This window comes from Harpia harpyja, chromosome 5 (genome assembly GCF_026419915.1).
Source record: "Harpia harpyja isolate bHarHar1 chromosome 5, bHarHar1 primary haplotype, whole genome shotgun sequence".
Classification (NCBI taxonomy): domain Eukaryota; kingdom Metazoa; phylum Chordata; class Aves; order Accipitriformes; family Accipitridae; genus Harpia; species Harpia harpyja.
Window position 1 is genome coordinate 42,764,477 of NC_068944.1, and position 27,009 is coordinate 42,791,485.

At 40.1% G+C, this 27,009-nt stretch overlaps 1 protein-coding gene across 9 annotated transcripts in view; it reads right to left on the minus strand.

The window, feature by feature from the left end:
* NCOA2 (nuclear receptor coactivator 2) overlaps positions 1-27,009 on the minus strand; it is a 199,329-nt gene that overhangs the window by 18,591 nt on the left and 153,729 nt on the right. For 8 of the 9 annotated variants that reach the window (XM_052788614.1, XM_052788618.1, XM_052788615.1 and 5 more), the window contains 9 exons: positions 25,835-25,982; positions 22,406-23,675; positions 13,148-13,358; positions 9,826-10,035; positions 7,594-7,809; positions 6,798-6,927; positions 3,607-3,772; positions 1,330-1,608; positions 398-475 (listed from right to left, as the gene is read on the minus strand). In XM_052788614.1, coding sequence (XP_052644574.1) covers positions 398-475; positions 1,330-1,608; positions 3,607-3,772; positions 6,798-6,927; positions 7,594-7,809; positions 9,826-10,035; positions 13,148-13,358; positions 22,406-23,675; positions 25,835-25,982 — 2,708 coding nt within the window. The remainder of the gene's footprint in view (positions 1-397; positions 476-1,329; positions 1,609-3,606; positions 3,773-6,797; positions 6,928-7,593; positions 7,810-9,825; positions 10,036-13,147; positions 13,359-22,405; positions 23,676-25,834; positions 25,983-27,009) is intronic. The other variant, XM_052788621.1, reaches the window with a different exon arrangement.

Consider the following 27,009-nt stretch of genomic DNA (forward strand, 5'->3'; position numbering starts at 1 on the left):
ACAGGAGAAAATAATCCTATTAATACTTCCGCTGGAAAAGACTTCCAGCAGTGCAAGAGTCAGTAATTGAAATAATACCAGTGCTTAATGTTGCAGCGATTTGTAATTACAAATAGAGTAGCTCATTAAGAAAATGCATCTTTAGGAAATGAGAAGCTTGGTTAAAAATGCAGTTATATCGTATCTCTAGTAAACAACCATCCACCCCATGTAAATATGAGAAAGACTCTCAGAAACAAAACAGCAAAATATTTTGTATCATACAGACTGCATTAGTTGTATTCAAGCTTTAGAATTTATTGTGTGTATTTACCACATAGCGTTAATACTGTATTTAATTGGGGGGAGAAAGAAGAAAAGAAAATGATTTTTTTTTTTAAAGTGCTATTTCTCTCACCTGTGTTGGCACTCCAGGTCTCAAAGACAGATTCATATTGGAGACACTGCTGATCTGATTTATCAGTGGCTGCCGATTCTAAAGAAAAAAACCCAAACCCCAAAAGTTTTTAGAAGGAAAACAAGAAAAGGGAAATTTTATGTACAGAGGTATATACATCTACTTCCTGATCAGTTAGTTTGAGGACCTAGTTTTACATATTCAAGCAGGGACTAGTTTTCCTGCTCAAGTCCTCTTATCTTTCACTGAATCCTGTTTACTAAGGAGCTAACACACCATACAGGTAAAAAACAGGCACTAAGCTATTTACCAAACATGCTGCCTTTACAGTTCCTGTCCTTTTTGAATTTGGGACTGGACTGTTGATGTTTACTCTGAATTAGACCCTAACCTGATGTTCGAAGGCAGAAATGATCTTTCCCCTAGAAAAGCATTAATATCTTATTTATTGTACTATGAACCTATATATTTAAAAATGAAACCAGAAACAACAACTTAAAATGATCCTCAAAAGTAGACCAAGGCCAAGGAAAAAAAAGGATGTAGGTAACAGGCAGCAATAAAAGCATTTAGATTGCTGGAAGAGTCAAGATACAACAAACAGAAAAAGACTTATAGAACAAAAAGCACCAGTGTAGCCTCACTCAAAGAATTAGCAAGACCTAGGCTTAAATACTAGGCGCATTCTTGCACAGTATTATAGAATGAATAACGGGAAGGTGCAAAAAAAGAACAAAAAAGAGAACGCGCAAGGTACCGTCTCGGCAAAACTCGTTATGGCCGGTGTTTTCAGTTTGAAAGTGGAATTAGGCTATAATAAAACAGGGCCCGCACTTAAGACCTGGCCTGTTTGGAGCAAGCTGACAGTACGTGCCGCCTAGGAGAGGCACCTGCGCTGCGGTGCACGGAACCGGGCACGGAAGGGGATGTACCTGCTGCGCCTGGAGCCTGTGCTGCAGCTGGAGCCGCAGCTGGTTCGGCTGGTTCTGCACGATGCCAGCAGGCCGGAGGCCGGGCCGGGGCTGCATGCGCAGGGCGGCGTACCCCGGGCGCTGCCCCATGGGGTGGAAGCTTGGGTCCTGCATGGGCGCGTAGCTGCCCTGCGCCATCTGAGCCTGCGCTGCGTACTGCTGGGAGAACACCGGCGCCTTCTGCTCCATCAGGATGCTTGACTCCTGGCTGGGGAAGGTCTCTGGGTCGACGGCTTGGCTCTGCAGACATACGTGAACAATAGAAACAGTTGGCGGGACGTGGCTTTTACCAGGATTATACCAGACTAATACGGTCACCTTGCAAAACCAACCTTCTAGGATGTGAATGTCTGTAAACAGAAAATTACATAGATTTTCTTTACCTAAATATAAAACTTAAAAATAAACAGAATTGTGGTTTTGAGTGTCAAAACGTATTCATGGAGACAAATTCGTCCTCTCTTTTCTTTTTTTTTTTTTTCCCCCTTTTTTTTTTTTTTAAACAAAGACCCACAATGTTTGTCATGTTCTTAATACAGCCATTGTATCATTCTGCTAAGGAATAAAAACCTGACATGCCAAATGCTATATGAAAATCTGTAAATGAAGCGATGCCAGCATATTTTTGCCATTGAATCTGAGATAAATCCAAAGATGTTACGAATGAATAAGGATAAGAAAGTAGATTTTTATCAGTATCTTTAAACAAAATAATGGCTTCCAATAAAGATGCCTGAAACTATTACAAGAGTTAATGTGAACAGAGTGCCTAATTCTTTCAGGGCACTTTTGCACAAACTGATTATCCGTTAGCATAAAAAAGCTAACATAATTCTAAACTGCATTCTAGATACTCCCCTAATATTTGCTCTAGCCAGAATAATTTTATAGCTTATTCCACATTGACATTGGAAATCAAGTTAATATAAATTTCAGTGCCCTCATCAAAGAAAGACTTTAAGCTCCTATAAAATGTTTGATAGATATTTAAAAAACACGTTCTAAAATGCAACAGTTCTCTTATCTGCGAAATTCTTTAACTGTTTCCACTGAAATATTAATTAAATAGAAAGATATTTACCACTTAGTTTGAAACAAAACATTATTCGTATTTTTTTGGTGGTGGTATTCCAAAAGCTATGCCATATTGCATGACAGTTTCACACTGCAAAACTGAAGTTCACCAATAAATTGTATCTCCAGCTTAACACCTCACTGAGTTCTGTGTTGTACCAAATAGGCTTGGAGATAGTTTTTGCATGTCCAAAGCAGGATTTCATTGGTCCTATTTCATAGCTAAAATGCAGAGCTAGTTCAGAAGTTATGCTCAGGATGCTGATGAGTGCTGGGAAATGAAATAGGTATTCTAGGTTTGTCTGAGAATATTAAATCATTATAGAGACGTACAGCTATTTTTGGAAATACAATTTTGATGCCAGAAACATCAAATGCTAACTTCCCCCCCCCCCTTATTTTTTTTAACCACACTTTTTTGCATCATCTAAGACTAAAATGGACAAGAAGCAACTGGAAGCTAATAAAAAAAAAACTGGGGGGAAAAAATGGATGAAAAAGAATAGAACAAATTCATGCTGCAAAGTTTAGAAAGCACGTTGGTAATTTAAAAAAAACCCTACAGTTTTAAGTGCTTGGAATGCAATCAGCTGCTTCAGGTGAAACTCATCCCTTAACACATATTAATCAGCTAAGGGAAAAACTACAGGTGAAATTACACATTACAGGTTTGCTCATGCAAAAGTTTGTTGCCCCCATCACACAAAGGTCTTGATCTTGCTCTTCTGCTCCTAGGTCTTCATATTCTTTTTTCTTCTTTCCTGTACCCTGTTGCTGGCCGTGATCTTACCTTTCTCCCACAGAGTTGTTCCTCTGACCACCAGATAAGCAGAAGCCTGTTAATTTTTTGGTTTTGGTCAGGTTAGTTGCATAAAGAGAAGTGGCTCAGCACAGGTCACAAGCAGGACAGCTAGACGAGCGTGGCAGGGAAGAGGAAGGAAGACTAAACCTGGGGCTGAAGGAAGCTTTTCAGGTGACCCTGAGCTGTTAGATGGACTTCCACCAAAATATGTAACTCCATCCTAGCTTGCAAGAAGTGTTTTATAATCCCCTTTTTCAACAAACGTTTTACAATCCCCTTTTTCAACAAACATTTTACCTTCACCTTGACAACATATCCTTTAAATGCAATACCTAATACATGCAATGCGATGTCCAGTATACCTGGCTAACTAGTTCTGGTATTCCTAGAGCCCTGTCGATTTCTTCTAAACCATCAAAATTCCTTAATGCCATGTAAAGCTGATCCAGGAGAGCCCCCTCATCACTTGGTGACTCTGATGAAGGATGATTACACAAGAGATCATCTGGTGAGCTGCCAAACGGTTGCCTGTCAAAACATGAACACAGCGTTGGTAAACAGCTGCTGAAAAACAAGGAATAATACCAGAGGATTAGTACTCAAATTGAACTAACAAGTGGAGACAGAAATTATTTTAATCACTGCCAATTTTGTTTAGAAAACTATTCTGGATGAAAGTTATGTTACACAAAGAAATAACTAAATAGCGTGATTAATGCCTGTCAAGACCCTACAAGCATGGTGTATCCGACAAGTAAGCAAGCACACCAAAGGTATGCCTGAGTGCTGATTTCATATTACAGGGTCAACAGAGGAGTACAGAAGTCAGCATAGAATATAGTCACTGAACACAGAAGACTAAATAACTTTTTTTAACTAACTGTAAATTTGAAATTTAGATGTTAGATTAAATATACTGTCACAAGTAGAAAAAGACCTGATTTCCACAGACACTCTTCTTAATTGGTTTTCTATCAGACTAAGCAAGCTGAAGAGGTCATGGAAGGGTCCGAGGACTGTCTGAGCTCGCACAAACCGAACATCTGAAAGAGCTGGCCAGAAGCATGAGGGAGCAGGGGGAAAAGGACATTCTCCTTTTTGTTTGCAGCAAAACACTGCATCAGCTCAACCCATCTTATGGAACTGCACACTTGGGTACCCGTTTATGCACTTGGTTATATGCCTCAGAAGGGTGTCAGCAAGAATTTGGATACTGTCAGGCAGAGTGTGCTGGCTCTATAAATCCTGCTTACCTCACCCTGAATTTGTATGCAAAGCACACTGACAGTTACAAAGGCAGAATAAAGGTTTGTTCCAAACCCAAAGGACAAAACTTACTAAGAAACAAACTAAATCTGAAGTAACACCTTATCTGCAGCCAAATGACATATTTTTGTTTTGCATTTCACACACAAGCTCCACTTCACACACAATACTACAAGACTACAATAGAAAACATAAAGAGCAAAGCATTCTGCAAGCAAGGGCAGCTACTATATGCACATCATGGCAGAGTCTCATCCCAGATAATTGCTCAGAGACAACAAAAGCTGTCACACATGGAGGGAGGAAACAGCACTATATGTGAACCCTTTTTACATGTCTGTTTGGAAAAACAAAGAAACATGTTTGTGTATTTAGTTTCCATAATGAGATATATGGTTGCCATGGAAGTCTAATCTCTATGTCAAAGCTAAGCAGAAGGAAAGAGCTGCATCGTCAGGCCATACGCCTAAAAAACCAAAGGATGGCATGCAGGAAAACTAACAAAAACATACTCTTTTTAATTAGATCCTGGACTGTAAAGAATAAAAATAAGGATATATATATGATGTACATTTAAAACACCACAAAGTATTAATCAATCTCATATATAGAGGAGCTTCTATAACTCTCACAGATGGAATTATAAATCAGTAAAAGGGAAGAGCAAAAAAAGAAAAAAATCCTTTGAATCAAATTGCTTGCAAACTTTAAAGATGACTTACAAGAAGGGATCTATGATCTGGAAAAATAATCAATGAGGATAGCCAAAAAAACTCCCTCAAATTGTAAATGGACATGAATACATATGATAAGAAAAAGTTTAAAACATTTGTCAAATTCTGTATGTTAAACAATGACAATTACTTTGGTTTTTTCCCCCTTTTTTTATATACTACAATGATAATGTTTAATTTTTCTCTAAAAGAATTATTTTTACTCATGATTTAACTTTTATCAAATTTAATAGTCATGACGATAATCAGATTATAAAAATACAAATCCCAGGAATTAGTAAAATAAGAAATGGCAGCACAGAGCAATTCGTCATCTCTTTTTGGGTGTAAATGATCAAAATATGGTAACTTTCAGATGCAACACAATGGGAATTTTTTTCACCATCTTCAGCTACAAGGAAATTATGAGAAATGCAAAGGTAACAAAATGGAATAATTATCTGCCTGGCTTGCTGAACAAACATGGCCCTGTATTTTATTTTATGGTGTCATTTTTTAAGTGAATAATTAAGTTATGCAAAAAGTGCTTTTGGCATATGGACACTCTAACTTGGGGAGAATTAGCACCAGGAAACATCTTGAAAAGCATGAAAAGTAACAGAGAAAATGCCACACTTAATTTTACAGAAAATATCTTCAGACATCCTTTCATAATGAAAATTAAGAGAATGTAGTCAGAAGATTAACCATTTTTCAAACACACTTTTTTCCAACCGTTTCCTCTTCATTTTCTTTTCAGTGCTCCCATTTACTGCTGAAAAATATTGCAATTTATGCAATTCAAAATACTTCAACATTTTTCATTTACTTATTTATTCTGTATCACTTATACAGTCCATATATATATACAGTTTCTCTAATGTAAGCTGCAAACTTTTTGGAGAAGACATGGCTCTTTTTTAAGAAGTGTAAACTGCTTTTCATAGTTTTGGCATTATTTAAAAGTCTTAATAATGAACAAAGTTAATACATTACAGATGAGTAAATGAGTTGTGATCCAACTGTAGTTCTGGTTACCTGAGAAGGAGCTAACTTCAGGGAAGAGGCAGTCTCCCTTTCACTTCATCTTTCCTTCCTCGCCTTTCACAGAACTTAGATCAATTAAAAAACCCCAAACAAAACATAAGTTAACCATGTCCTGCACTACTTAAAATGCTACCCCGCTGCAGGAAAAAACAGCTATGTCATAACTGTAAAGGCTCTGGCATTTTCCCATGTTTAGTGTTAAGTAGAATTGTTAACAATAAGAACAGCAAAATCAGACAGAATCATGCACACATTAATGCTCGAGAGGCGAAAGTGGTGCCGCTACCTGAAGCACTGGCAGCATTCACTGTGATACAGAACTTCCAATTCTTCCAACACATTAAATGGCAAAAAGAGCATTTATAAGTATTACTGGAACATGTATACATGTCACGAGCATAAAATACAGCAAGCATTAAATTGATGTACGTTTGGTGAATATTTTATACAGAACTTTGCTTCCACGAGGTGTATAAAACACAGGCCTGTAAAATCTCTCCATGTTTTGATGCGACACTAAGACTCACCTGTTCTGATTACCAAAAGATGCCTGATCTATAGGCAAGATGCTGTCTGGCCATGGTGCAGTCTGATTTGGAGGTGCCTGTTGTTGGCTATACTGAGGTCCTCCTATGTTCATTTCCAACTCAGATGGCCCTAATCAAGGAAAAAATAACCACATAACTCTTGTGAAAAGAATCTACTTTCATGTTAATTCTTTCCATTGGATTATCTATGTTACAGTAAAAGCAAACAAAAACATTAAGACTTCAGTAACATTACACTTAAAAGCATCATGATTCTTTTGTTAAAAATTGATTTTAAAATTTGAGTAAATAACATGAGAACCTGAAAGTGGTTCGAAACCATAAAATAGCAGATATGACACCATAGATGCAAAAATTAGTAAGATAAGCATAAAAAACCCATAGTATATAGAGTCAGTATCATAATGTACTTGCTTTAAAAGTGACCAAGAGCAATTACAATGTTCACAGCGTTTCCTCTTAAAACCCCCTCCAGTCTTTAATAAGCAAGGGCAACTTCACGTCCCCTTTCTTTGGCCACATCACTGTGGAGCTGAAGAGTAGCAGGAATTGTTCATATCCATCCATGTGTTAAAAGTTAGTGAAAGTTAACAGTAAAGTAAGTAAAAGTTAAACACCTTCCTTCCCACTTCCACAGGAAACTTTCACTGTGGAACACAGTTCTCATCAAATCTATAACTGAGTCTTTTTTTTTCTTTTTTTGTTTTTTTTCTGCTTCATCTTTGACAATCCAGTGTACGCCAAAAGGCACGACTCTACACGTGCCCTGACTTACCCATATTCATGACCTGAGATGGAAGCATCTGCCTCGGGCCAGGCTGGTTGCTGGGTCTCAAGGGGATGCTGGCCGTGGGGTTGCGAATCATGCCTGCTTGCACTGGCCTGTTCATGGCACTAGCTGTGGGAGCACAGGTCACCCTCACAGCAGGAGCCTGGCTTCCCCAATCTCCAGATGTCATGGCAGGCCGAGGGGCATTGCCACCGATCATTCCTGCACAAAAGCCAAACAGACTCAGGTGCCAGCATGTGATTCAGAACAGCTTTAGCATTACAACCGCCCAATAAGCTGCATTTTTAGCGACAAAAATGCAGTAGTTTCACTCAAAGCACATTGTGCCACAACTGCCCGTCCAGATGCGCAAAGCTACAGAACAATGCCTTACACTGCTTAGTCAAGGGACTGGAGATTATTATACATTTTACAAGAGGAAGATCCTTTTATCATTTCCGAAACGCTGTTCAGAGTGAGTGTTCCCACATGTAGTCTGCAACAGGTGCCGAGGGTGTGTGGATAGCCCTAACTTCCTTCCTCAGGAAATGAATCACGTTTGCTGATGTGTATGTCAGTGCTTTACTTTCCAAGTGCTAAGTGAGAATGAAGACTTGAGTAACAACATGTTACCGCTACACACGCTTACAAATTAGAAGGATTGAATTTAAATTCGCATTCTGCAACCATCTTTGGTGAGTCCTTTCATTCGGAACCTAGAGCCTTCTTAGCTTCAAGGCTCACCCAGATAATCTTGAACCAATATATGGTGCAGGGAAATTACTCACAGGAACTTTCCGATAGATGCTGAAGTTCATTACCGTTATTTTAGGGGAAGTCCTCCTACATCTACTGTAAACAACTGATACAGTTTATTTACACTTGGAATATATAGAGTACTACACTCTGACAGTAGCCAAAAAACCCCAACCAAACCCCAACACAAAAACCCCCCAAGCCCAAAGATGTGCATTCATAGTATTTATACATTTCAATTTTATACAGTCAAGACAGCAGATAAAACACTGATTTCAGACTGGACTACTGGTCTTTCCAGTTGCATTTTTGCATCATCCTTAAATGAACACTAAAAGCCACATAAATAATTATTACTCCTCAGTTCAATTATTTGGTGATACATAAGCAAGGAGAAAAACCCTCTGAAGAGGGTCATTATTTCAGCTGCTGTACAAAATTCAGTGTTACATCCTCAGGTTTGTTCTATTTGTGTACGTATTCCATCAGCTGAAATATGTGGTGTGCTAGAGCAAATGGCAGGAACACAGATAATACTCTCTAACTTGTATACATAAGATAAATATCACCCTCTAATATGTATACAGAACATGGAAGTAATAGGACACTTGAAAGACTACAAGTTGACCTCTAAACTGCTTAAACAGGATATTCCAGGGTCTGGCAGCATGTCTTTTTTAATACTGATGCAAACTAAATATAAAATTTTGAGTGAATAGCCAGCTGAAAGGACTTACAATACCCATTTATTTACTCAGAGTTCTTAGCGGTTGTTGCATACATGTACAGTCTCAGGCTACGTACTAGTTGAAATAGGTCAATCAGCCAGACTTTTCTTGTGAAACCCCCTATGGTACCTTTGTACGATATTAGGGCAAGAGGAAGAAATCAATGCACCACAGATCAGGCATAATCCATGACAAGAGGTAATACCACTGCAACATCTGATGGTTCCCAAAAAGTTTATGTTTCAGAAAATAATGAAAACATTAGCATTTCTTTAATTTAAAATGAGACCAAGGCTAACAAATAAAGGATAACCAAGGGCAAAACCAAGGTCTGTAGAGATACACATCCTAAGGGCAACAGTACTGCCCACAATTTTGTTCTGAAAGAACCACCTCTAGAGACAAGCGGTTCATTTATTTGCCTCTGCGAGGCAGAAAGATTGGATTTTTACCTATCTAAGCCTCAGCTGAATCTGGAACATTGATGTGAACAGCCTCTAATTGCCAATACACCGGGTTCATCTAGAAGTTTTCAGATAGGTGAAAAGCAGTGCATAAAGAACAGGACTTAAAATATGCAGAAACAGAAATTCAAAATAAATATGCCAGTACATAACAGCCCACGAAACACAATTTTTTCCAGACTTTTTGGGAAGTACTTATAATAACCTGCACTTGCAATAACCCAACATCAAGTTACACATGCTATAGTCTGTTACTCAAGTATATTTAAAAAAATGGAAAGTCATCTTACCTGTGCTACTGTTGCCTAAAGTTCCTTGACTTCCTATCATCCCTTCATTCCTGCCCATCAGTCCCGGCTGAGGTATCACTGAATAGGGGCTACTCGTTCTTATGGGTGGGAAAGTTCCTGCACCTGTTGGGTTCTGCAGTGTGATGTCAAGTGGTAAATTCTGGTTTGGTAATAACCTGCCCAGTTGCCCTGCTCGTGGGTTATTAAAAGCTAGACAGGAGGAGCAAAGAAAAAAGCAAAGTTACAAGAATGGAAACTTTACTTGTTAAAAAAACAAAAACGAACCCAAACACACTTTAAGCTCTTGGGCTGAGCTATTTAATGCTGCATAATTTACCCACTCCATATCTGTCTGAGAAACATCCCTTCTTGACATTTTTATGTAAATTTCAAAATGGAACATTCTGACACTAAAGCAGATATGACCTGTAGTTTTAGAACTTTAAATGGTGCAATTTAACTGACAGAACAGCCACTATAACAAAATATACCACTCTGTGATGTGCATACTACTGCCAATTAATCTTATACCTAGTAGGACTGTAATTGCATGCAGATGTCATCCGGAGGCAGACTGTTAGGAATTATCTCAGTTTTGGAAGTTTTCCAGCATAAGCTGTGCCCCTGAAGAAGTTACCAAAATTAAGGACAGATTGAGTCTATATCAGATCCTGTAGCCCCATTTCTACATCTCCCTCTTAAATTTTTTTTTTTTTTTTTACATCTTTTGTCATTAATAAAAATAAACACTTCCATGATTCTGCAACAACAAATAAGCAGTCCAGAATTAGAGCTGTGCCGCCATAATATTCTGGTAAACAGAACCATACTTGATGGTTACTGTCACCTTTATATAACTATTTTCTTCTGTTGAGGTGTTTTGTGCTCTTAAAATCAGCCTCTGCAAAGAAAACTGCAGACTGTCTCAGGAAAGTGAGCGTCAGATCATGACTGGCAAGCATCTGGCTCAGCTGGTCTTTAGGCAATGTTCCAGTGCATGAAAGCATCCCCTATGTGCACAACTAGTTCTCGAACATGAATCAAACACTGACCTTGTGCCCGTGATTCCGTTTCCAATCATACCAACAAAATACATACAAATAAATAAAGCATTTTTGTGAAATTATTATTTGCAATACTTCCTGATAGTTCCCTCTAGGAGAGTCTTGATATAATGGCATCCTTACAGCAACTTCTGCATTTTTATATTCACCACATTACAATGAAGTTAAAGAACTTCTTTCTTATTTTAGCTCAAAGTCATGATACTTTCGAATTTGAGAACTTAGATGAGGTTTATTAAGCTTGTTAAAAAGTACAGAAACATCTTATGACAAAGGTCTCTGACTTTTCTTCTTATTTTATAAAACCAGACTACAGGAACCCATTGTATATTTATTTTTTTAATGTAAGTTCTCTGCCAGGTGAATTTGCTTCTATGCATGCAGAGGAAATATATCCCATCACATACACCAAATTCCTAACCGTGAGATCAAAATTTTGTCTTGACTGTCTGTTCAAACAAGCAAACAAAACTTACTTATGAGACAAAAATGACCTTCCCAAGCTTAGGGGCATCATAAAGTCTAAGGATTGAAGCAAAACTGAACTTCAGTGACAGTTTCAGAACAGGTTGCCCCAGAAGTTTGAAAAATCACATAGATGAGTAGCTTTGCCAGCACTCACTGATCCTACAAAAAGGAAAGCTGGAAATGCAGCACAAAATAACAACACAGTTGATGAGATGTGATGGTGCTCAGATCACATATTCTATCTACTCTTGGTCAGGATGGGACTGAAGGAGATTCCCTGTAACCCCCACACAACAAACTCGAGCAATCTGGCAAATCTAGCAGCTTTCAAGTCTTTTTTTTTCAGATAAAAATATTTTAAGTATTTTCATTAAAAACCTGTAAAATGAGAGCTGGTTATTTCTTCAGAAAAAAATTCTAAAAACCCCAAACTTCTTTTGGAGTTGTATATTATCTGACATTCATTCTACATTGCTTTTCTGTGAGCATATAAGCAGCCACTCACTATTTCTGTGCACCTGTTTTCTGTATGCTCTTCTACTGAAAACAAGGCAGAAGTTCCCTAGGGGAATCAGGCACAGACACAAGACTGAGCTGGGAGAAAAAGTTTTAGGGTTTTAATTTACATGGGAAACAGGATGCTGCTTTTACAGAACTGCTGCTAACCACCAAGACACTCTCATGTACAATCATACTGTTACTGTACTGCCAGTAGCTTTGAAAGCAGCTTTAAAGCCAGGTTAACTCTGGAAAGCCAAAAGGCTACTGTGGCAGGAACCAGCAGACCTTGCTTCAGAAAGAATACGCTGAAGATTTCAGATGCGCAGAGATTTCCTTCTGACTTACGTGCTGCAGCTGTCAGTACCCCCCCACTTACAAAAATGAGTACATTAAATCCAAGCATCTTTCTCTGAGCAACGCTGACAGCAAATGATAATTTAAGGATCTGTCGTGGTTTTAATATGAATTTAAACATTAATATTCATTACTAATATTAATACTAATATTTCTTTAGACATACCTAACCGATAATTTGAGTTCATTTGCAAGTGGCATGGTGTTATTTTAGTATCATGACAATGGCTAACACCACTGTCTAGGCCCTATGTCTTATAAAAAACCCACCAGTGTACATTTAAGGAAGTAAGCAGATGCTGCCATCCTAGCCAACAGGATCAAAAAATGAAGCAGCGGCTTTTTATGCTATTTTCTTCACCATTCGTAGCGGGTAAGACTCCCGTCTCGCTCGCCTGCCTGCCATCATTACTCTACGGTGGCAGACCAACATTTCAACGCCGACTCGTAAGTTAACGAGCACAGCTAAGGAGCACCGCCAGCTGGAAGCGACTCAATTAAAAGCCACGGCTTCAAATGAAGCTTGGGCATTCCTCTTAATCGCAGGTCTTTCCATTAATCTCGCGGTTTTAGAAGCAGCCCCTCTCGGCCCTTTTAGTGAACGAGCTGCCGGAGAGGAGCGACCCGCGGGGCAGCGACCCGCGGTCGCAGGAGAGCAGGGGCCCCGCTTCGTTCACGCCGAGGGCTCCCCCTTCCTCCAAACCCCGCGGCGGGCGCGGGCTGCCAGGGCGCGCGGCGTGGGCCAGGCGTGACCCCCGGCCTCTGCGCTGCGCAGCGGGACGACCGCAGGTGGCGCCACGTCACCGCGCGAGACCGGCACCCGCGGCCAGGAGGTGCCCGGCTCCCGCCGGCCGCCGCGCCCGCGGGGGGGGGCGCAGGCTTGGCCGACGCCCGCCAGCAAGCTTGGCCTACGCCCGCGCGGGGGGCCGACTCACTGCTCTGTGAGATCCTCATTGCTGGTTTCTGGGTGGCCACGGCCGCGCCGGGGCTGCTGTCACTGGTGAGCTGCATGAGGTCATTGATGATGGCTTGCTTGTCGACCGAGCCCGCTGGCGCGCCTGGGCGGCTGTCTGGGAAAAGCTGCGGTAACTGGCTGTTCTGCAGGTCATCCAGAATCTCCTCCAAGTTATCCAATTCACTGCCTGGCTGCAATAAGAAAAAACACAACGCAAACCCACAGTACACGTTGCTGCTCGCCTGCCGTTGGCGTCCTGCTCGCACCGAGCCGAGCCAGGCCGCCCGCCACCGCTACGCCCGTGCCAGCTTCGGACGCTGCCTGCGAGAAGCCCGATGCGGAGGAAGCTCACGGTTGTCCCAGAGGGACTGCGCAGCCTTCCCGGGGCTTGCTTGCCTTGCGTTCGGGGACCCCAGGGTGGCACCGGCACCGGCACCCCTTCAAAACCCCAGCGTCGGCACATACGAATCCACACCGTGATCCGTACCTAGGGCAAAGGGGAGATCCTCCCCGCGCGCTCTGTGATCGGTGCAGACAGCAGGGATCATTTGGCGGGGGAAGAGGTCCCGCAGTGATGAAGATGGCGGTTTATGTAGGTATAACCAATATTCCTTTCAGCACAGTCATATTTCTAGTCTCTTTATGACTTGATTAAAAGCATACGATGGAAAAGTTGCTTCATGGCTAAAACAATTCCCCATACGCGTTTTCTTTGTTACATTCAAAACCTTAACGCTGAATAACTCTATACGAGTTAACTGGCAAGAAACATACATTTCAATGAAGTTCTGTAAATTAAAACCTGTCAACTAGTTACTAGATTTAGGAATTTATTTTGCTCAGAACGTCCCAAAACAGTGAAAATAACTTCTCTACCTTAAGGGAAAAAAAGAGAAACCCAGTTACATTCAATTCAGTAGAAACTTACCATGAAATAAAGACGGGGAAAAAAAATAAAGTTCATCCTATACTAACATAAATACTGACCTGAATGTTTTCCTTAAAAATGTTGATTTTCACCAGTTTTTTGTTGGGTTTTTTTTTTTGGTCAGCTTCTCTGTCTTATAAAGCCTCAGAATGAAAAACTTTTTCTGGATGTGATTTGGAAATCGTTACAAGTATATTCTCCAATCCTAAACCTTTAAATAGGGTAAAACTCTTTGGGCTAATAATTACCAACAGGCAGTCCGGTCTCAGTTACCACCACGTTGCACAGGAAACATTTCATGACAGTATTTATAACAAAAACCTACTCAAAATCAGCGCCTTCATTAGGAAATGTGCAATGACGGAAGAAAGGCAGAGTGAGCAGCCAGCCGTGAAGGATGGGGAACTGAGAAATAACACCACAAACGTGCACACAACTGAAATACAATTCTTCCTGTTCTTTTTTGTCCTACCGCCACATCGTGAACTTGTTACTTATTGAGAGCAAGCTTACGCTGCAGATCACAGGATAACGTAGAAATAGCTGAGATGGCTTTAAACTACCTACCGAGGCGCTCTCAGCCTAGCTAGGAAGCAGTGCACGTTAGTTCTATACTAAACTCCTGCTGCCACAGCTAACCTGCTCCTGGGAAGCCCTGCTATTTTACTCAAAGGTAGCTACGATGCCTCGAGGTCACATCTCTACATACCTTTTTTGGATGACTGGCTACAGATAAACATGGTATTACTCTTTACTCCTTCCACATCACCTCCTAGTCTTACAGATCGGAATACATGGTGCAAAAGAGGAAGGAATTTACTCCGTCAAAAGGCAGCATGTGAGTGATCTGGAGGCTGGTGTTATTGGCAAAATGGTAGGAAATCACAGAATCAGAGGACTGGAAGAAATTTAAAGCCTCAAGGCAAAATCAGTGTATGCCATTCCCTACAGAAGTACATATAGCCTCTTGTTAAAGACATCCAGTGACAGAAAATCCACAGCTTCCCTGGGGAATTGGTTTCAGCCCTTTGCCATCCTTACTATTTGGGTTTTTTCCTCAGTGTCAATGCAAAACCTCCCTTGCTGAAATTTAGGCCCTTTCTTCCTGTCATATTCTGAATCTGGAGAACAAATTGTGTTCCCCTTTCTTTTTCTAACCTTTTCTGTATTTGAAACCATGTGCCTTTTGGAGTTTTAAGCTGAAGTTAATAAGCAATCTCAACTTGTTGAATTTTCTTCAGCATATAACCCTGTTTTTTAGACCTCTCATTACTCTTGTTGCTCCTGTGGACTGTCTTCAGTTGATCCACACTTTTGCTGAAGTGCCATGTCCAGAACAGGACTTAAGACAGAAGCCTTGCAACTGCTGAGTAAAGCAGAAAATTTACTCTACACATAGTACACTCTGATGGCACATTCCAAAAAAGCCTGTGATTTTTTAAATTACATGACATTACTGACTCTCACTCATCTTCTGCTCACTGTGATCCCTAGACACTGCTCTGAAAAAGTCCTATCTAGCCAGTTGTCCCCCCTTTTTTTTTTAAATTTGTGACATTATTCTTGGCTAATTATAATAAATAGCATTTGTTTATCCTGAATGTTCTCCTAAGATTTTTCCTCCATATCTCCTGTTTGCAGCTGAATTTGAATTCTGTTCTCCAGTGTATGTGCAGATTTTCAAGTGTCACACACATCTTCACCAAGCATACACTCCGTTCTCCCATCAGGTCATTTAGGTTAACTAAAACACTGAGCAACTCCAGATGCTGCACGACCTCCTGCAGCACCTCCATTCTGACAGTGAATCCTTAAATAACTACTTTGTGTGTAAGGATTTCCAAACAGCTTCCTACCCACTCACAGAAGTTTGGTCTTGACCATGCATCTCTAATCTGCTTACGAGAATGCCATGTGTAAGAGCATCAAAGAGCACCAAATAGCCTTACTCAAACCAAGACACATGGCATATGCTGCTTCTCTTACGTTACCCTCTTGCAGAAGGGAAACAGGTTGGTCTGACATCACCTGCTCTTGACAAATCCCCCTGCTGACTCGCTGCCTTCCAGGCACTTACAAGCAGTTGGGTGGACACAGCACACCGACAGAAAAGGTAGAGCCAGGAGGAATCAAATGTGATTATAAGAAGCCTACATCATGGTGCAGACAGGTGATAAGCAGATTCAAAAAGGTGCTCCGAGAGACAGTCGCGAGCGATGTTTATAGGAGCCGCATTTTGAGCACTGGGAGATCTGGTACAAGAAGACTGCATAAGCCAGTAGAGGAGACTGATGTAGAGTATCACAAATTATAGACAGATGAGTCAGTACTCTTCGCGGGAATTAAGACATATGGCCTTAATTAAACATATTTGAGACAACAGTGAAGGGAAGTTCTATATGTTGCAGGGGTTTTTTGGTTTGGTTTTGTGCGGGACTTTGTGCCTTTTTTTCTTTTAACATTCTGGCTACTGCAATTCTTTGCTTAAACATTAGACTTAAAAAAAAAAAACAAAACCAAAAACCAAACCAAACCAAAACCCCCAAACCCAAAACAAAGTCAGAGAAGAACATATTGATCCAAATGTGTCAGAAAACTGCACTCCCAAAGATGCTTTTAATTCCTCTCAGGAAGTGCCAAAGAAAGGCCAAATACAACAGGTGTATTATAACAATACAAATACATAACCTTCCCTTTTTTTGCTTAACATAATATCAAATATTTCATCTTTATGTTTTGATGAGGGTTCCAAATTGCTGCAAAAGCTCCAAGATAGGTTTAGAATTAACACCAAGCTATGATGTTAGCCTAAGTCTTTCCAGACTCACCCTCAAATGGCACCATATGGGCAGAAACTAGCATTAAAATATTTACTTGGTTAGTTTAATTGGATTTTTCTTTTAATTATAGTCTATATTTATTTTTTTAATGATCTAAATTGAACTTCATGTAAATAGAAGGCATACCCTAACCTCCCTGTAAAACAATTATTTGTCATGAATTAAAAAAAAAAAGCCTGATAAAGTGCTAAGCATCACAAGAAAGTTCTCGTGCTCATATTTTCACTATCTCTAAGCAATGCAATTACAACAATCTCTGTAGAACTTTGACACTAAGTGCCAGAAAACATAAGACAAATTATGCTTAGAAATATTTTTGCATTTGAGAAAGTACCTACTTTCAAAATACTTATCACTGTCATGTAGAGAAAGGCAGGTTAAAGTGTTAATTGCTTACAGAATTTTTTCAGCTCTACTTAAAGGCAGTTACACCTCAACATGAAGTTTGGTTTACAAAGGTTGCTACATCAAAGTCTAGCTTCCATGGATTGTAAAGGACTGGATAAGATCCTGAACTCTTTGGAGATCTCTTTTCCACCACGGGCAATGCCCATGGCCTGCACTGAGACCCTGTATTCCAAATTTCATACAGGTATACATTTCCTTTACGACCATGTATGACAGAGGCATCTGGGACTTTTTCCTTACAACAGGATGTCTTTTGGTGGGGACACAACTTGAAACTCTACCTGCCTTCTATAAACCCCAAGTTAGCTCATTAGCTACCTCTGTAGCATGGGCAAAGCATTTGACCATTAAAGGTAAAAAAAACCAAACCCCTGCTCCAAACTGGCGATAAAGGATTATGAAAAGAAGGAAAAAGCAAATAAGAAGTGGAATCAATATAGTCTTTTTCTCCCCGGTAACTGCAATAAATATACAATTGGCTAGAAATCCCATTACATTATCAGGCTAATCTACTAGTAACTTTTGGAAACAGAACTCTAATTGAAAGACATTCGGAAAATGGAATCCCCATTCTAAGGTTCTGATAGAATTTCAAGAACAAACCAATGTCCTTCATGAATTTAATGGATTCTGGACATCAAGAAATAGGTTTTTGGAAGATGAGTGGCACGTGTAAAGAAAATATGTTAGTATTGGGAAGATACTGGTTTCCACATAAAGCAAGAGGACAGCAGAGTTGATAAAGCATGTGAGGAACACCAGAACGGTTTCCGAGTTTTAGGACAAAAAGGTACATGCTTAAGATGATTTCTGGAACAGCACTGGTGGAGACTGTGGCATTGCAAAGTCCCTGTCAGACAAACAGGCTGTCTATATTGTCTACTGGCTAAAAAAGGGGAGGGTACACTTATGAAGATAAGGATTTATTCCACACTATGCCAAATGCATTCTCAGAGAATAAGCTACTTCAAATTTCTACATCTTGGTTTCTTCATCTGTAATATGAATATAATAATCCACACCCAATTTTACAGAAGAATTTTGCAGTGCAAAACAATATGGCTAAACAAAACATTTCTTTAGCAAGGCAATACCTGACATTGTTCAGCACATGACGTTTCTCTGACATCCCCCTACACTTTCACTCTCCTTTCCCCGAGCTGTTAGCCAGTCCTTGTTGGATTTGACCATCTGCTGACCACTGCACAGGCAGCTCCCGACCAGCTGCTGCGTGCGTTGGCCACAGCCAGAAGCACAACGAGGGGTTTTTTTGAGGGACAGCACAAGCAGCGGTGCCCAGGGAAGGAAGGTGCAGGACGAAGTCCCACCACGCAGCCCCGCAGTCGCTGGTGGGCCAGCAGGGAGAGCAGGAGAAGGCAGGCTTACTGCTGAGAGACACCCTATAAAACAGATCTGTAGCAAATCAGGACTCGTGTTTCCACTGCCTTCCCTTTTTAATAGTGGAGAAAGGTATGAGCACTCGTGGTGCTTGATATCAACAGTCCTACGACTGTTGGTGCTGTAGGAAAAGCTCCGCTGAGCCTCCCCAGCAGGTCTCTTTCATCCTCTCCCCCACAGCTGCCTTAACTGGAAAAGCAATCAGCCTAATAGAGCTTGATAACCATCATCCCACCAAGGAAGGGAAAAAGGTATGGCGGCACTGGAAATAATTCTCTGCCATATGAGAAAGGCTTCCTGTCAGTTGCTGCTCTCTGCAGAAGTGTATGTTTAAACACACTACCTAGAAGACTGCTATTTTTAGTACAGTGGAGCACTTCAAAGAATTTCCTGCTCAGAAAGTCACACCAAAAGTAAAAGGAGAAAACGTAATGGCTCTGCTGCCTCCCAACACCCCGATCCCCCTTGGAGAGGCCATCCCACTGCTGCACCACTGCAGTTTCCAGAGAAACTGCACACTCCAGTGACTAATTACTTAAAAATACAACAGTCCTCGGGGAGGAGAAGTTTTAAATAAACCTGCAAAATAGGTAACACAAGCACATGGCTAATTTTTACATACAGGAGGAAGAAGGGGGGGGGGGGGAAGGATGCAGGAGGATGGAAGAATTTAGCACAAGAATCTGTGTTCTAGTCTTGTACTAAATAGTTCCAGCTTTGATCTAAATTTAGGCAATGAGCACTTCCTGTGGGAGACCGTCTTCCAAAGCTGAAGAGTTTTTGATGCTAAATATTTTCAGTGATTTTATAATTGGGGTAAAGTGGTTATTTGTTTAAAGGCCTGGCCTTCAGCTAGATAAACACTTACATTATTTTATATTCCCCACCATTTCCTCTCCTACTCCACATTGGACTTCTCCTGTTTATTCAGCTCCAGGTTTCACTGCATTTTAAGTAGGTTTTAAAACTCTGTTTACAACCAATGGGAGCAACAAAAGCCCTTCTGTCATTACCCAGCAGTCTTCCATCACAGCTGCAGGACTGGCTTCTCACCTCAGCGCTGAGGAAGCCCAAGCACTTCAGCCCTTACCACTTTATCATGACTCCTGTACTACTTTGTGGTTTTCTGAACAGCCCCAACTCCTGGACCTTCTTGTACCTCTGGTTCCCTCTCTGCTGGGAGACAATCTCTGTCTTCAAATTTGAAGAAAAGGCAATACATCCATAGTCCATACTCCAACCCCCTCAAATCCCTCCCCTAACCTCAGAAACATGAAGCCTAAAAATAAAAAATGAATAGACTATTCACTTTACAAAGTTCATAACACTGGGGACCTGATTTTCAAATGCTTGAGGTTGGCAATACTTGTAGACACTGAAGTCTCTTTCTTTACAGTTAGTCTTATAGTTACATGTTTACATTTAGGGTGAGACGCAACTTGCCTATCTTGAGTCACGAAAAAGTAAGGCAGCTAGTTCAAGCTTAGCCATCTAGGCTATGACTAGTCAATGGGAACATCATTAGAAAGCAGCTTACCTTCCCTATTTTAGACACACATTAGGATAAGATAAAAAAAAATCCTGGAGTATTTTTCTATTTTTCCACCAATGATAAAAGGAGGTTGTAGGACTACCTTGGACTAGACAGCTAACTTCTAGAGGGGATGAAACCTGCTCTTTGCGAATGGGTTCACAAGCTAAGCTGTTTCTTGTCTACTCCACAGAGATCATGAAAGAGGAAATTTTAATTCTTTTAGAAATTTAAATCTTGGGGAGTAAACCATCTGCAGGCCATAATTTTGATCTACTTAGAGGGCCATAATTTTTTTGGTGATTACCAAATTCTACGTTCTTGTCCAGTATCACATACTGAGGACTGAAGGATGTCTGCTTTCAATGCAGTATTGACTTCAAAGTGTAGGATCTGAACTAGGAATTGAAATCTATTAGATATTTTAAAAATAGTTTATTCTTGCCAGTTTAGCTGTGAATTTCTTGATATCTGTGTTTTTCTAACCTAACAAAGCATAAGTTCTCATGGAGAATCTAAGCCCTCCCTCTACAGGCACTACAAAATAGCAGCTGTATTCAGAACTAAACGAACATCCAGGCTTGAGGATAAATCCCTGTAGAAATTAGTGTAATTTGGCTCAGTTTCCCTCTAAAGCATGGGCAGGATTGAAAAACCACAATCGCTCCTACATAACGGCAATAGCTGTCAAATTCTGTTGAAACAGAAGAAGTGAAGTAACCTTAGGAGACGCCTGGATAACTGAGATTTTAACAATGCTGCGTCCACACTCTAGTGGCATGTTTGGCCTCTACGTTTTGTGGTTATAACCACTGTTGAAAGAACTGTCTACTGGTTAGAGACTGCCAAAAGGGCAAAGTAAAAAACAAAATCCCATACTGTGACTTAGGGCTAAGAAAATGTTGTCTATCCCTCCTCAGCCTCAACATACAATATAGAAAATATAAAAAATGATGTATTTAGGTACACACCATAATAAAAATACAATAGATTCACAAAAATAAACAAAAGTGAAGGACATTGCTGTGAATGAGAGTCATGAATGTTTGCACAGTGTACAATCTGATCATGATTTACAAACTAAGGCTTCATGCACAGGGCACTGCCCAGGGATTAATGACCACCTAAGAGAGTTGATAGCGTAGGACAAAGCAAAGGATCATTAACTCCAGCTAGTTATAAACTCCACAGAAAATGCCTTATACTAAAACTGATATTGTAATTACCCATTTTATAAATAAACTAAACAGTAATATTGAAGGAGCAAATTGCTTTTGCTGCGTCCCTTTTTCTTGCAAAGCTCTGAAAACTGGAGCATTCTGGGTGATGTAAACCTGGTGCTTTTCGAAAGTGAATTCTGCATGAAAGCCACTGAAATAACACTTTTACCATAGGTCCTAACAACATACAGTTTATTAGTATGTTGGGCAGCAGTGCAACAAGCAATTTTGCACAGAACGAGAAAAAATTCTGAATGCAAAATTCAATGCAGATAACCTTGCACAGGGAGACGTGATCTCTGCACTGAACAATTACTCATCCATGGGAACTTGGGGCTGAATATAAAAAAATTTTAAGTAAAAAAACCCCCAACAACAAACCCCCTCTAATTAGCACAGAAACAAGGGAAGTCTATTTGCCTTGATTTTAATTTGCAGATCAAGTATAGCACAAAGACCAATAATGCAAAGCTGGTATCAGTCCTTTCAAACAACTCCTGTCCTTGAGCATGAACCTGCTTTACACATAGGAGAAGTGTAGCGGCTATGCTGGGCTAGGTCAAGAGCCCATCTAGCCCACCAAAGTTCAACAACAGCCTATGGGAAAAGCTGTCAATAAGTTAGCATTAACCAACAGTTACAAGTATTTTCTCTTTGTCTGATTATCATCCGGGAAAGGTTCCCCAGCGTTCAGTCTCTGCATTACCCATCTCCTCCCAGGCAGAGTCTGTTCTTTTAGACAGAGTGATGATCGCAACTTAGTAACTCTAACTGGAAAACTGAGTGAAGACTGGATTTCAAAAGACAGGTAACAGCCTCCTGAAGTGCCAAGAAATTACTCTTGGAGGAAGTCAGATGGCAGGAATGCAGGCCTAGAACATCTCATTCACACGTAATGCAAAGATTTGCTTACCTGTTCGTTAGGCTCAAAGCTTATCTCTTCTTTTTCCGTCCTCATAGCTATTAACTTTGTGCTACCGGAAGGGTCTGTCTTACTGTCCAACCGCTCCAGTTTTGGGGGTATGTCTGGTAAACCAATATCTTTAGTATCATCTTTATCTAGCAAGTAGCGAAGTAGTGCATTATTATTCTTCTTAGGACTCGCTGGCTCCTGTTTAACAGTCACCTCTGAACCAGGAGCTGTGCTACTGGACTCCTGGTTCAGTTCTTTGCCTGTGGCCTCTGCTGTGAGCTTGGCCAAATCTACAGGAGAACTACTGTCCTGCAATAGTCTGTGCAAAATTTTATGCTTCTCCTTGAGCGAGGTTCCGTGTGCTGAACCAGACCCAGGCAACCCTCCTGTGGAGTCCTTGCTAACGTCTCCCATGGTACTGGACAAAGGCGAAGGCTCCATCTGATCCGATTTGGTGGTCAGCAATTGTAAGAGCTTTGTCTGGCTTTTTCCGTCGTGCAGTTTATTCTGTCCATCAGGTCTCTCGCCACTGACAATCGGTGGCATGCTGCTATCGCTATTATCTTTCTGTTCTCCTGAATGGCAGCTGCTCTCTGTTTGTCCAGTTGTACCTTCTGATTGCTCCCCGTATAGTCCAAAGCAGTCTTTAGAGTCCAGGCTTCCCATCTTGCTTAGCTGGGGAGGATTCATATTCACAGGGGAATTTTGTAAATTTCCCATTTTTAGGTCAGGTGAAGCCAACGACGATCCTAGAGAAACGCCGTGGCCCTCGCTGAGGGCCTGAAGTGCGTTCAGGGAACTGTTGGTGTAGTTATGGCTATTTCCTGTGCTGCTGCAGACTCCCACGGGCGAATGCAAGCTTCCTGCAGGGGAGAACTGACTGGGTGGGATGCGAGGACTTCCTGCCACTCCAGGGCTCACACGATGCCTTGGGGAAAGCATAGAGTTTGGCTGCCCTGGGTTCATGCCGGGGCTGCTTTGTGAGGGGCTGTTCATTTTTAGTGCATAGTTACTACCCTGAGGAGTGGATGCTTGTATGCTTGACACATGGTTCATTCCCCCTGAACCACCAAACCTGCCTGCTGGCATGCCCATTTGTTCCTTTGGGCCATTTATGGCAAAATTTATATTGCTACTGATGGTCATATCCTGACCTGGGTTCCCACTGCACATGGCCTGATGGGCAGGGCTGCTGGAACTAATTGGGTTCAATATCTTCCCCATTCCTTGTCCAGTCAAATCCTGATTCATTCCACAGACATTCTGCTCTCTATGTGGCAAGGGGAAGAAAAACAACCCATTAGCTAAAATGACAGTGGCCAACTTGTAATTACATTACAGAAAAAGAAGCAAAACCCCAACCCTTGCTTTAAAATAACACAACAAACCTACAATTAAAAACAAATTGACAATTTGACAAAAGTGATATGCAACTCTCAACATGGCTGCACATTAACAGTATGGTTTTTCAGTACCTCATTAACAAATCAGTGGAAGAGAGGAAAAACAAAATTATACCTCATTTAAATGACAGTCATTAGAAATGCAGATAGGTTACAATTTCAGACTCTCTCCCTTTAATGTATACCTTTTCTCTACAATTTGGCAAAAGCTAGAACTTTTCTAGAACTGACAGAAATCTCATCTGAAACATATGACCCAAATACATGTTTTACAAGGCAGCTATGGACAGCTGTTTGCTGGAGTTCTGAATTTCTGAGTTAGCCCCACCACAAGGCTGGAGTGGGCTATTTGCCCACCAAGTTCACTGTGAAAAGAAAGTTGAAAAAGTTGTATTTCTACACTGCCAGAGTATTTCAATACTGCTCCAAAACACATTCCATGTGAGCCAAGAGAACTACTGGATACTACTTCAGAATGGGAACAGTCTTAGCAATCCAATACTGCACAGGCATTTAGGAAAAGAGAAGAAAGAAAAAAACCACGCATATATAACCTGCTGAAACTCATATTTTAGAGATGTAGGCTGTATGACGGACACACAGACACAGACACACACACACAAAAAAAAAGCTCTTGTGAGAGCACCTGAAGGTCAATTCTGTTTTCCTCAGTAGATTTTAACTAGTTTATGGGAGGATGCAATATACTTTTTACTTCTGTGCTAAAACTTAAATCTGAAAAATCAGACATATTCCCAAATGCTAAAAGCTGTAAAAGAGACAGAGTCAAGTAGATTAGGAAGAAAAAAAATGAGGTTCTGAGAAAAATCAAATCAACTCTGGACTTTGAAAAACAAATACTAATGGAACATTCCTAATATGTATTTTCAATGAGACGAAAACCATTTCTAATTCCACAAGGTAAGTGCAGATAAACCTTCGCATTTTGCTAAAGCATGAGAAGACTGAAGCACACAGAGTAGTGAAGCTTGTTACTCTGCATTTGTTACCTTATGTATAAAGGCAAAGGTGAACAACATTAGCTATAAAAAGAGAAGTGGATTTTTAAAACATTATCACAAATACAATAGTACCAGTGTTCTCCTAAAAAAAGCAAGAATATTTGCAAGTACCGTTTTTAACTTAATGGTCCTTTTTTAAATTTAAAATTTAGCACTTCATGAAATACCAAGTATATTCAGCAATCCAAACAAAACAGATTTCAGACAGCTTTTGGTCAGGTCAATTTCCAAATCTACAATCTCTGTAAAATGGTTTCAGTTTTAATTACGCTGTTTTCTTCCTGTCAAAATAGCGATACAGGGAAAACAGCATTGTAATTATAATCAACAGATAAAACCTGAAACAAAATCTGACACAAATATATGCAATGACTTAATTCAACTTTTACGTTGAAGCTCTGAGGTCAGTGATTACTTATCCTTGACTTTAACACAGTATTGCCTGTGCCTTTTTTAAAAAAAAAAAACTAACAGTGGTGGATTTCTCAGGATTGGACATGTGATAGCCACTACTCCAAGCACCAGAAAAGACAAGGAATGAAGAGAGACAAGGAGTTAAAAATATGCAGTTTGTCTAAAATGCAGTTCTAATAATCATAACTTGTTCTTTAAAGAAGACCCAGGCCCAACATATGACTGTGAACTACAGGAATTTAATCCTTCAAAGTTTTCTAGATTTAATTACATTTGGAAAGTTTCTTGTGTCTACTATGCAAAATACAGAAAATTAAAATACTGAAATTAAGAGCATGAGATTAAAGGAAATTTTGTATGTTTAATGGAAGGTCTTGAAGTGAAAATCCAGCACACCATTTGTAAGTCCTGAAATAATTTTAGTCTTTTCCTGCTGTAAGCATTGAATTAAAAAACTTATTTTGTTTTCATGCTATGAGTTCTAGGTCAACTGAATGTCTATCAGCCTTAAACAATCTATTTGGTTTGGCACCTTTGTACTTTCCCTGTCTCTCTGCAGAGTGTGGATGTAATAAACCAGTCAGGATTACCTGTGAAGCATATGCAAGGAGATTACAAGCTGAGGTTCACTAGTCGTCTGAGAACGGATGAGCTTGCTCTTCGTTTGAGCAGAAACGATAGTGCCGTCAGACAAGGAAAACCGATAAACCGGACTGAACGCCAGTCCCTGCCTCAGCACTGCAAGCAAGCAAAATGACAGAATTATAATAATGAGAAACTATAGTACAGGTAACTTAGCTGCTCAACGTCTGATGTTCTAAATCCATCAGCACTGATACCACAGACATTGTGTTAATAAAACAAACAAACAAACAAACAAACAGAAGAAAAATTCTGAAAATAAATAGATGGGATGCATATAAAATAAAGGATCCCACATACTGTAGGGTGATCAAAAGAAAACTTACAAGGAGTGACAGCAATAACAGGACAGATACTATGAAATACAGAGTATTTCAGGAGTGGACCAAGAAGTCCTCGACATCTATTTCACTTTTCATCAAATGTGTGTCTAAGTCCTTTTGTTCCTCATACATTTTTTCATCTGTATCATATAGATCATGATGATTAATATAAATGCCTTTAGTTTCCAGATCACCTGTTTCCATTAGCCTGTATCTTTTCCTCCTTATTGCCTACTTAAATTATCTTCTAACAGTTACTCTCACTACTTCTTTAATTTTAAAAGTACATAAATCTCTTACATGGGAACAATTAAAAATACGAAGAACTGGAACGAGAAATTATTACTTTTTAAAGAACAAATACAAAAATATACAGCTCAAACAAATTACAATACAAATACCTAAACCAAAACGGGGGCTGTGCTATCCTTCCCCAGTGTTAGATATGACTGCATTTCAGGTTTGGGGTTTACTTCACTGCACATATTCTGCAGCCCTTAAGTTTTCAGTGTAAATCTGAACTTCAACAAATTCAGTTCTCTAACTTCTGTAGACCCCCATGACATTTCTTTAAAAATGAAAACCATGTTATGGAAAAGCAAATCTCCAAACATTTATTCTACTGTTCACTCTTTGCCATCAATGAAACAAGTGTGATCATTTTCAATTCCTAGTCCAAAAGCTATTACATTAGAATTGCAGATATGGCAGGAGGGAAATACTTAAGTTCAGAATTTTCATATAATTGTTTAGGGAAAAAATAGGAATGAAGCACTACAAATACTTTTAATTTCCTATTT